This window comes from Tursiops truncatus, chromosome 19 (genome assembly GCF_011762595.2).
Source record: "Tursiops truncatus isolate mTurTru1 chromosome 19, mTurTru1.mat.Y, whole genome shotgun sequence".
Taxonomy (NCBI): domain Eukaryota; kingdom Metazoa; phylum Chordata; class Mammalia; order Artiodactyla; family Delphinidae; genus Tursiops; species Tursiops truncatus.
Genome location: NC_047052.1, coordinates 18,485,387 through 18,496,490, shown reverse-complemented (window position 1 = coordinate 18,496,490; position 11,104 = coordinate 18,485,387). Strand labels below are relative to the sequence as shown.

At 50.4% G+C, this 11,104-nt stretch overlaps 2 protein-coding genes across 7 annotated transcripts in view; one reads left to right on the top strand and one right to left on the bottom strand.

Annotated features, from left to right (window-relative positions):
- Positions 1-5,079: 5,079 nt before the first annotated feature.
- On the bottom strand, positions 5,080-6,946 carry DDX28 (DEAD-box helicase 28). Its single transcript, XM_004332553.4, has one exon. The coding sequence runs from the start codon at positions 6,924-6,926 to the stop codon at positions 5,331-5,333; it is 1,596 nt and encodes a 531-aa protein (XP_004332601.2). The 5' UTR covers positions 6,927-6,946; the 3' UTR covers positions 5,080-5,330.
- Positions 6,947-6,952: 6 nt separating this feature from the next.
- Positions 6,953-11,104, top strand: part of DUS2 (dihydrouridine synthase 2) — a 41,405-nt gene continuing 37,253 nt past the window's right edge. For all 6 annotated transcript variants that reach the window (XM_073796368.1, XM_033844126.2, XM_073796366.1 and 3 more), the window contains exons 1-2: positions 6,953-7,074; positions 8,866-8,942. The gene's annotated coding sequence lies outside the window, so the exon portion shown is untranslated. The remainder of the gene's footprint in view (positions 7,075-8,865; positions 8,943-11,104) is intronic.

Sequence of the window (11,104 nt, the reverse complement as noted above, 5' to 3'; positions counted from 1 at the left end):
ACTATCAGGAACCTCCCCCACTTCTGTCAGCCAGCCTCAGGAAAGAGCGCCCTCAGGAGTTGCTACACCTCCCCAGGGCCTGAATAGAGGGACTTTGGGATGTGAACTGAACAACCTTCTGGGGAGAGTCAGCGACCCTTTTACTCAACAGAGCAGGAACCCAGTCAGCAGGCTATTTGAGTGGAAGGAAATGAAGTCATTTCCATGGCAGCAGAGCCCCCACCACAGCAACCTTCCTCCCAGAGCTGTTGGCAGACCTTCTGGCCAGGATCCCTCCTACCTCAGTGTGGAAGGCCCGGCCTCGTGGAGAAGTATAGGTTCTGAGGAAAGACCTGGCACCTGGGTTCTGCTGCTACACTTGCCTTATCTCGTGGCCCTTGTGGCTGTAGCTTCCCCAGAAACCTCAAGGGCTAAGTGCCTGTGCTTGCTCAGAGGCCGCACGCCATTCCCCATTTCCAGCCTCAGGCCCTCCCCCAGCTGCCTCCTCTAGGGACCCCGTCCCCCCAGCGCGCGCGCGCGCGCGCACACACGCACACACACACACGCACACACACACACACACGCACGCGCGCACACACACACACACACACACACACACACACACTGGGGATGTGCCTTCTCACAGAAGCTCAACTACTGAGATGCTTTAGGGACTGTGCCCAAACTCCTTCATCCCCAGCCTCAAGTTTTTGCTCTGATCCCTGGCACGCCCTGGAGCTGTTCCACCTTTGGAACCTTTCCCGGCTGGCAGGAGTGCCTAGCACAGGGGTAGTGACCTAAGTCTGAGCACTGGCGACCCTAGAAATCTGTTACACAAAAACATTTTATTGAGCAGTAAGTGACCCCACTGGGGACAGAAAGGGCTGGCAATAAAGGAGCATGTGAACCTCGGGGCAGGGTGCATGCTGCTTGACTCTCCATCCTGTTCTTGCTTCAGGGAGCAGGTCTTCCTGGGTCTCTCTGTCCTGCCTCCTGAGACCCCAGGCAGGAGGTTCTTTGGGAAGCCACAGATTGCTGCTTTCAGTTTCAAAAAGCCCAGCTCCCCCCTGGTTTGTGGTGGTGGCCGCTGACAATGGCTCAGGGCGGGAGCCCATGTGGTAGACTGCTAAGGCCTCTCTGCACCCTGTCTGTGCTCCTGCATCCTCCTCGGCTCGCAGAGTGTAGACTTTTCTTTCTTCAGCTCACAAAGGGGCCCCTGAGGATTGAGCAGAGGAACGTCAGGTTTTCTTCCAGGCCAGCTTCAGCCCTGGGATGTTCAGGGCAGATTCTCATTCAAAACTCAGTTTCTGAGGCTCCTTGCTTACGGCCATTTAGTGTGGAAGGAGGCTCCTGGCTGAGGAAGGCTCAGGCAGAATGACTCAGGTTCTAATCTGTGGCAGTGGGCAGTGGGGGGGCGGGGGGGGTCACTGCAGGAAGAGGCATTCGCTGCCTTAGGCAGTTAAACCATTGCCCTCTCTTCAGAATGACTCAGCCAGAAAGATTCTGTGGAGTCCGCCTCCGGGCACCATGCTACAATCGACGGATTTTGGGTCTGGAGCAACCAAGATCTTTGTCCGACTCTTCCGGAGCGTGCTTTCTCTTGGGAGCACGTCTAGGGACTGGCTTCTCTGCTTCCACCTTTGCTGGCGTGGCCAAAGGAACATCCCCGTAGACCCGGTCGCCACCAACTAGGGAGTATGTCTCCCCGTGCCGGCCAAACTGCGTTTCTCCACACTCTCAGCAGAGAACATGGTAGTGACCAGGTGTAGGAGGAGAAACGGGAGCCACTGCTGCTGCAAAGAAAATCAGAACTGATCAGTCACTTCTGCTGTACACAGTCTCCTGCCAGAATTTCCCTCTCTCATGTCTCTCCCAGTTTCTGGCTGAAGACCTTTAATCTACTTGACATCCAAAACACAGGCTTGGCCCATCACCTCTATGAGTCCCTAGAGAAGGGACACTGGCTGCAAAAGCAATTCCTAGAGCCTACGGCTGCAGCAGATGAGGACGTCTCTCCACCGTTTCCAGGGGAAACAGTAGAACCCGAAAGTAATTGCAATCATGATCCTCTCCATCTCTCCCTTCCACAACAGAGAAAACATTTCTTGCAGTCTGTCACTTCTGAGGCTTTAATGGAAATGTCGTTCAAGTTTTGGAAAAAAATAATCTAATATAAATTGGTTAAGAACCCCACCCACCTTGGCAACTCCTCTTGGGCCCCATTTATACTTCCTGCTTCAACCACACTGAACTCTAGCCCTCTGATACTTTTATGTAGATTAGAACAAGGCCAAATGCTGAGGCAGAGTGATCAGGAGACTCAGAACCGGGTTCTGGGTACCAAGTCTAGGCTTACATCCACCCAGCCTCCTGGGACACCATCTCCTCGGCCCTCCAGTCTCACTAGCACTTCATCACCCGCCTTGGTTCTTCTGGTCTTCCCATCAATATGGCACCACCGTCTCCCCTAGTTCTCAGCAGCTGAGTAAGGGATGTGTCTGAGGGGACCGATATAGACGCCTACATGACAGCACAGAGGTGCCTGGGTTTGAAGGGGCGGTTCAAGAGTGGCCCTCTTCCTCAAACTGCTCCATTTACCATTTGCCAACAAAAATGCACTTGTCTTTTGCTAAGAGGCCAATCGGGAAAGGGTCTGAATGGAAGCATCCTGTAGCCCAAAGGGGAAGGCTACATTTATACCAGACAGTATACATTATACCAGACAGTTTGGAAGAATAAAAGCAAAGACACAGGGCTTCCCTGGTGGCGCAGTGGTTGAGAGTCCGTCTGCCAACGCGGGGGTCACAGGTTCGTGCCCCAGTCCAGGAAGATCCCACATGCCGTGGAGCGGCTGGGCCCGTGAGCCATGGCCACTGAGCCTGCGCGTCCAGAGCCTGTGCTCTGCAACGGGAGAGGCCACCACAGTGAGAGGCCCGCGTACCGCAAAAAAAAAAAAAGCAAAGACACACTCTTCTCGACCTTGTCCTGCCCCAAATATAAATTCATAACACCCTCACATTTTTACAACTGAGGACTTAAAAAAACCAAGAGGTTAAGGGGCCTACCCAGTGTTCCACAGGTAGTGGAGAGGTGTTCTGCTCAGTGGTTAGGTTCATGTTGGGGCTCCGGATTTACAGCTGATAGGAATGTGAGGACAAGCTCACGCCATTTCAAACATTTCCAAGTGATACTGAGAGAGATGTTAAAGGTGCAAAATAAGGGTGCTGAATGACCTCACAAAATGGGAATGGTGGGCCCATTTTAACATGAAATTGAAAACAAATTCATGACAAAAGGACATAATACAAAATGACAACATAATCATTACACTCCCCTCTCCCCTAGAAGTAAAAATCATTAGAATCCTTTCTCTCTCCACCATAAAAGGATGAGATAAAAGCTCAGCAGCAGCCCCCGTGAAAAACATGGTCAACAGTGTGAAGAGGTGTTACTAAGACGATTTGGTCCGACTCAGAGAAGGAAAGAGACAACTCCGCCCTTAGCCTGATCAGGCCCACAGGAAGGAAGCACATTTGGGGCAGCCTTTGATAGTGTGGCAATGAGAGAGAACCTTCTTTAGGAGGGGACTCCCTGTTGCCGACCTTGAAAAAGCAAAGATGGGACATTCGTTTAATGGGGCTGTTGCAGAGGCGATGTGCCCAGGAGGTAGAGGCTGCTTGGACTACCATTTTGGAGGTTGGGCCACCCTGGTGGAGAACCACAGCACCTTCTATTCCTAAACTGCTTGAATCAGCGGGTGCACGTTAGGACAGACGAAGTCAGGCCCCATTGGAGCAGACTGCCTTTGGGAGTGGTAGGATGTAAAATGTGAAGGGGAATGCTCTGGAGGAGGTTTGTCATGGCAGGTGGGCCAGCACGAGACCATTCAGATTCTCCAAGGCTCCAGAGATTACTTGGCTGGGAGCATCCCTCTGATGTGGTGGGGGGACTCCTACCTTAACAGGACCTGGCTGGGCATCTGGGGGAGGCAGAATAAATGGTTTATTAACTTACGAGAGCGAGAGACTCACCTGGGGGGTTCCACAAAAGCACTTAAAAAGACTTGTACCTAGATTCTTGAGCCAACCCTCAGAAAACGTATCTAGATCTGGAGTAGGGCTCAGGAAGCTGCACTTTTAATAAGCTTCCTGGGCAGTCCCACCACAGTGGTCCATGGATAGAGTGACCAAATTATTGTGAATTCTCGGTTGCTCTTGGGAGTCAAAGTGGGCAATATTAAAAACTGCAGCAGGCATACATATAAACAGGGAATATTCAAGGCAAACAGAGGTGTATAGTTATTCTATGCATGAGTCAGATTTGAGAAAAGCTAGCCTGGTGGTTAAAGAACACAACCCTTAGGACAGACAGACCAGATTCTGTCCTACTTACTTGTGTGATTTTGACCAAGTTCTTTTATCCTTCTGTTTCTTCATATAGAAAAGAGCTATGGTTGTACATTTAGCACAATATTCTCTTTTGGCAAAAGTTGCTCTGGGTCCATTTGTGTTCTCTGCAACTTAATCCTTTCCAGTGTGCAAGCATTTGTAAGTTGTTTGGTGAAGTATTACATTTGACTTTTAACTGTTCATTACTTTGGGCAAAGCTTATGTAGTGCTGCAGAGACTAGAACCTATGCAGAGATAGTGAGAGGATGTTATAAGCTTATTCTGCCGGTTTATAAAAAAGTTTAACCTTTTCTCCTCTTCCTCCACCTGCCACCAAGAGATGAGAAAGAAGGCAGAGCCTGGAAATGCACACCAAGCAATACTTCTGTGTCAGTTTGCCTTTTATTCCTCTGCCAGTACTTCCCAGAGAGATTTCACCAAAAGTGCCTAAGCTTGCCATGGCCATTGTTGTGAAGAAAGTTTCTCTCTATTGCTAGTCGCATCCCCTTTCCCTTCTCCTGGGGGCTTAATGGATGTTTGGGGGCAGGAAATAAAATTTAAACTAAAACATCAATTGAAAGAGCCTTCGTCCTAAGTGTGGTAGTTTGGAGTGTGAATCTTCTCAGAGTCTAGTGAATTCTGCTCCAGTGGAAACTGTTATTAAGGGACACCCATAGAAACACTGCTTACTGTAAGAAATCATGACACAATACAGAGCCAAGATCGACTTTATTCTTCATGTGAAAGACTACAGAGAGCCATGCTCAGTAGTTCACCCTCCAGTGTTGGCCAGCAGCTTACCTTTTGAAGGCAGAAAGCAGCCAGGGCCTTCAGAAGGTGACTAGGCAGCCCAGAGCACCCTACTGACAAGTGTGCTCAGCCATCCAGCACAGAGGGAAAGGTCCCTGTTATGGCATCATATATAAGCCTGCTGCAATAAGGTTTGCTGGTGCAAAGGCTGTCTCACTGAGGACCTAGTCCTGGAAGCCTTCTCCTCCGGCGAGCTGCCAGCTCAATCTTCTGAACCAGGCTCACGTCCCAGGGATGGGTCACAAAGCTGACGACAGTGCCTGGCACTTCGCTCCCCACCCGGCCCACCCTCCCTGCTCTGTGGATGTAGTCTTGTAGGGTGAGAGGGAAATCATAATTGATGACTAGCTCCACCTGGGTGCTGTCCAGGCCCCGAGAGGCGATGTCTGTGCAGAGAAGTATGTCTCGGGAGCCCTTCTGGAAGGACTGGAAGATGCCTGCTCTCATTGAGGCTGGCATCTGTCCCTGCAGTCTTAAGTGTTGGATTTTGTGGTCATCCAGAATATACCCCAGCCAGTTCACAGTGCTGGAGCAATTACAGAACACCAGAACACTTCCTGCGGGGCCAGTCCTATATGCTCTGTCACGCTGCTTGAGGATCGGCACCAACCCAGTCACCTTCTCTGTTCCCTTCAGTCTCATGAATGTCTGTGTGACGTGAGGCATGATGCAGTGGAGCTTGTCACTGGTAACAGTGGTTAGAGAGTCTAAGCTGGTAACTTTACTCAGCAGCTGGCCTACACCTTCGGGAAATGTGGCCCCCACCAGCACTAACTGAGCTTTGGGATTGAAGGGGTCTTTTAAGTCAGCTGGGTCTTCTGCTATATGGCTCCCCTCCAAGATGTAATCCACCAGTTCCAGGAAGCTTTCATCCAACAGCGTGTCTGCTTCATCCAACACCAAGAAGGAGAGCTGCTCCAGGCTGATCAGTTGAGTTTTCAGGGCCTTCCACAGAGCCCCCGGAGTGGCCACTAGTATATCTGCTGGAGGATGTTTGGACAGTTGCAGCCTGATCCTACTCATGCCATGGCCTCCCCCTAACTCCCGCACCTGGAGGCCCAAGGAGCTGCCCAAGGGCTGGGCCACGGCCCGCACCTGTTCGGCTAATTCTCGAGAAGGCACAAGAACCAGGCCTCGAGGCGCAGGGATGCGACAAGGGTCCAGGCTTGGCTGGCCCAAGAGCCGTTGAAGGAGAGGTAGTAAGTATCCTAGAGTTTTGCCACTGCCGGTTTCTGCGGCGCAGAGGATGTGGCGACCGCGGAGGAGTGGGGGAATGGTACTCGACTGCACGGTTGTGGGCCGAACAACTTCGGGAGCAGCCTCTTGTAGTGCGCTCAGAACGCGGTGCTCCAGACCCAGATCGGTGAAGCTGCCCTTGGGCGAGAGGTTCCGCAGCGCTGGAGCCTCATGTTGCGCGCGCTCGATGGAGAAATGGTCCCCGTGGGCGCGCCGATTCCTCCAGCCGCGCGAAGCGAGTGGCGCGGGCTCCCAAGGGCCCAGCGTGAGGCGAGCCGGCTGGTTCAACTCCGGTCGCCGCGCTGAGATCAGCAGCGACCCAGGTCGCACCAGCACCGGCCGCGGGGGGCTCCGCTGCCCGCTTTGCCGCTCTTCCTGCCGCCGCTGTAGAGCCCGCGGAATGCGCACCACGGGCAGGGGCTCGTTGGGACCGCGGACCGTCAGGTCCCGGCGAGGCGCCAGAAGCAACCGAGCCACGAGCGACAACAGCCGCGGCTGCCGCGCTAGAGCCATACTCCCCTCGGTGCGGGAGAGGCGCACGACAGTGACGTCACGGGCGCGCCAAGGCCTCGCGGACGGTGGCTGGCGCGGCTCAGTAGGGCCCGCGGAATTGGCGAACTGTGTGGAAGGAGCGGGATCTGTAGAGCTCAGCAGCGGCGAGGTCTGTAGGTCCGAACAGGGGATGGTGACTCCAGGTCCCGGCCAACCTTGGGGAAGGGTGCGCGATGGAGGCAGGACCGGGGTCCGGCGATGGGGCCCTGGCATTACGAACCAGGAGGGCGGAGGGCTTGTGGCGATACGATGTCCGATCTCTGCAACGCTCATTTGTCGCCCTCACAGCCCCTGTCATGGCTTGGCCAGTTCGGGTCTCCCCCTGTAACTTTACAAGTATTTATTGAGAGTCTGAGTGAATGGTCAGGCCTGGGGGCCGAGACCGGGAGTCCGGAGTCGTAGATCCAGGCTCACCCTTCCCTTAGAGCTCCCCAGAGAGCTGAGGGCCCCGAGGGCAAGCTCATGGCCTTCAGCGTATCTTCTCTTCAGTCCAGAGAACTCATCGCTTGGTACTTTTCCCCTCTCTTTTCAGCTGAGGGTCATTCTCCCCTCCCTTGTCACCCTTTCCAGCTTCTCATCCTGAACCCACTGCTTTTTTGGCTAGTTCACCTCCACCGGCTTTCCAGTCAGATACCTCAGTTCCGTAAATAGCAGCGAGGAGGATTTGTGGCTTGTCTCACAAAACCACGGTCAGGCAGAATATTTTACTTGAATTCAGTTGTTCAGGTTGCCCAAAAGCCTTACACTACTGGTACTTCTTGAACGGATCCCGAAAATGGGTGTCAGATCATTTCTGTAATTTCCAGTGCCTGGGGTAGGAGATAAGGTAAATGTGGATTAACCACCTGGGAGGTTCTTAACATCTGGAGAAAGAGTTTTACTTTCATTAGATACCGTTATAGAGATAAATACTATTAAATTTCAAATAGCATTTTGATACACGATAGACTTTCTGGAGAGTTACCTGTTAAACCAGCAGAGGAGAGAGTTTTGAGTACTCATGGGTGAACAGAGTCATTGGATAGAGCAGTGGCTCTTGCGTGAGGGTGATTTTGCCCTCACCCTTCCCCCAGGACATTTGACAATGGCTGGAGACATTTTTCTTTGTCACATCCGGGGGGTCGGGTGGGGTGCTGCAGGCCTCTAGTGGGTAGAGGCCAGGATGCTACTACATATCGTACAAGGCATAGGACAGCCCTCCCCACCACCCCAAAGAATTATCTGGCCCCAAATGTCAATAGTGTGCTTTGGAGAAACCTTGGATAGAGGCTGAGGACTGAAGAGAGGCTGAGGTTGTCACATGTACTCTCACTTCAGGTGGTCAGTCACATTTGCCAGACTCTTGTGTGGCCCTGCCCCTTTCCCAGAATCTGTAGCAGGCACACTGATGCCGTGGTTGTCATGTCCTTGGGATGAGAAAACCTTGGGGGCTCCTGAAAGTTATAAACACAGGAAGGAGTGATTTAGGAGGGTGACGTGGGAGAAGAGGACTTTAGGAAGAACAAAATTGTCCTCATGTGTTTGGGAAATGTGCCAGATGGAAAAGAGATGAGGTGTGCCATGGGGTGTACCATTCCAGAAGGCAGACTGGGACTGATGCTTGACAGGGAGTCAGATTCTGAATTTGATATAGACTGCTGTAGCAACTAGAAATGCCTAGATCTGTCTAGAGAGTGCTGGGTTTTCTGTCTCTGCAAAGTTCATGTATAGGCTGATGACCACTGATTGGTGATATGATAGAGGGGAGTTGATATAAAGGATGCTCTAAGATATTGTGATTCTACACTACTTTTACGATTCTTTCCCAGAACTCGGAGCTCCTCATTTCGTTAGCTGAAGAGCTCCTTGGATGTCTGCTCTGACATGTTTCACCTGTTTACATGTGCCACTCATTTTTCAGGTACAAAACAAAGAATCGCTTTGCACAAAGCCAGAAGGGATATACTGAAAGAATTATCAGAAAAGAATAATACATAGGTATGTATTTGCATTGACTTTCTCCAAATATTTGAGACAGGGTAGCTGGTTAGTGGCTGCTTTCTCATGCTTGAGCCCTTACAATGTGATCACCTCAGAATGTCATAGCGATTGGAGCCTGTCTGAACCTGTCTGTCTCTGCCCATGGCCCCTAGTTTCTTCTTGTCATTGCTTTAGTTACTGTGTAAGGCCCTTCTCTTTTCCTCCTGCTCACAGCAGACATTGAGTAACCTCTAGTTGTTACTGAGATGCATATTTCACAGTATAGTACTTTAGAAATGAGAAAGGTTTACTTATTGTGGAAACAAATGTAGGCTCCTGGGAGTGTTAGTGTCACTCAGTAATGTTTTTCCCAGGGCTGCCATGGTAACTGACGTTGCCTGCTTACTCCCTAAGGTTTGAGAAGAATTCTTCCTTGGATCTCAGGTGATAGTGGTACATTCCTTCATTCATTTATTCATTTAGTAAATATTTTCTGAGCACTATGTATGTGCCAGGTACTTTTCATATGGACAGTGAACAAAACAGACAAAATTCCTGCCCTAGTGAACTGTATATTCTGATTTAATTGGCTTGGGGTGAGGCCTGGCCATTGGTAGTTTTTTAAATCTCTCCAGATGATTCTAATGCACAGCTAGGTTTGAGAATCACAGTTATAAATGAAGCACTTTGGGAATTGCAAAGGCATTGCAGAAATAAAAAGTGGCTATTGGTATTCCTTCACTATTCCTGCATTTTCCTGCCTGCATCAGGACTGTTGTACAAGTGCTGATCATTTTCATTTCAGCCCTTTTCGCTGTTTGCCTAGACCCTTTATCCCTCTTTCTAACCTAACACCCTACCTCCTTCTTGTCTTTCAACCTCCAGTCCATCATCTGTTTGGGATTTATCCTAAACTTGGTGGGAAGGCATTGCAGGGTATAAACAGAAAAGTGGTGTTAGCAGAGATGCCTTTTTCAGACACCATACTGGCTATTGTAAGAGAATGGATAGGAGGGGGCAGGAGTAGATTTGGGGAGACTCATTAGGAGACTGGCTTTGTGCACAGTGGTGGCCTTGCAGATGGAGTAAAGCAGGCAGGTTAGAGTCATATTTGGAAGGTTAGTGATGGCTTGGAGGTGAATAGGAGATAGTGATGAATTGGATGTGGGGAATGTGGGTTAAGGATGTGTAATTGGGTAAATGGAGGTGCTACTTACTGAAACGGGAAAAATTTTCTCCCCACATATTGACCTGATAAACACCTTCTCACCCTTTAGACCTTGAATCAGAGATTCTTTCTAGTTTTCTTTTATTATATTTTATTTTATTTCATTTTTATTTGGGCTGTGACACCAGCTTGCAGGATCTTAGTTCCCCAACCAGGGATTGAACCCAGGCCCCCTGAACTGGAGGCACAGGGTCCTAACCACTGGACCACTGGGGAATTCCCAGCAGAGATTTTTTCTTTCTTTTCTTTCTTTTTTTAATATAAGTTTTAATTAATTGATTAATTAATTAATTTTTGGTTGCGTTGGGTCTTCGTTGCCGCGCGTGGGCTTTCTGTAGTTGCGGCGAGCAGGGGCTACTCTTCGTTGCGGTGCACGGGCTTCTCACTGCAGTGGCTTCTCTTGTTGTGGAGCACGGGCTCTATGCGTGCGGGCTTCAGTAGTTGTGGCACGTGGGCTCAGTAGTGGTGGCTTGCGGGCTTAGTTGCTCTGCGGCATGTGGGATCTTCCCGGACCAGGGAGCAAACCCGTGTCTCCTGCATTGGCAGGCGGATTGTTTGTTTTTTTAAAACATCTTTATTGGAGTATAATTGCTTTACAATGGTGTGTTAGTTTCTGCTGTATAACAAAGTGAATCAGTTATATGCATGCGTATATCCCTATATCCCCTCCCTCTTGCGTCTCCCTCCCACCCTCCTGATCCTACCCCTCTAGGTGGTCACAAGGCACTGAGCTGATCTCCCTGTGCTATGCAGCTGCTTCCCACTTGCTAGCTATTTTACATTTGGTAGTATATATATATGTCAATGCTACTCTCTTACTTCATCCCAGCTTACCCTTCCCCCTTCCCGTGTCCTCAAGTCCATTCTCTGTGTCTGCATCTTTATTCCTGTCCTGCCCCTAGGTTCATTAGAACCATTTTTTTTTTTAGATTCCATATATATGTGTTAGCAT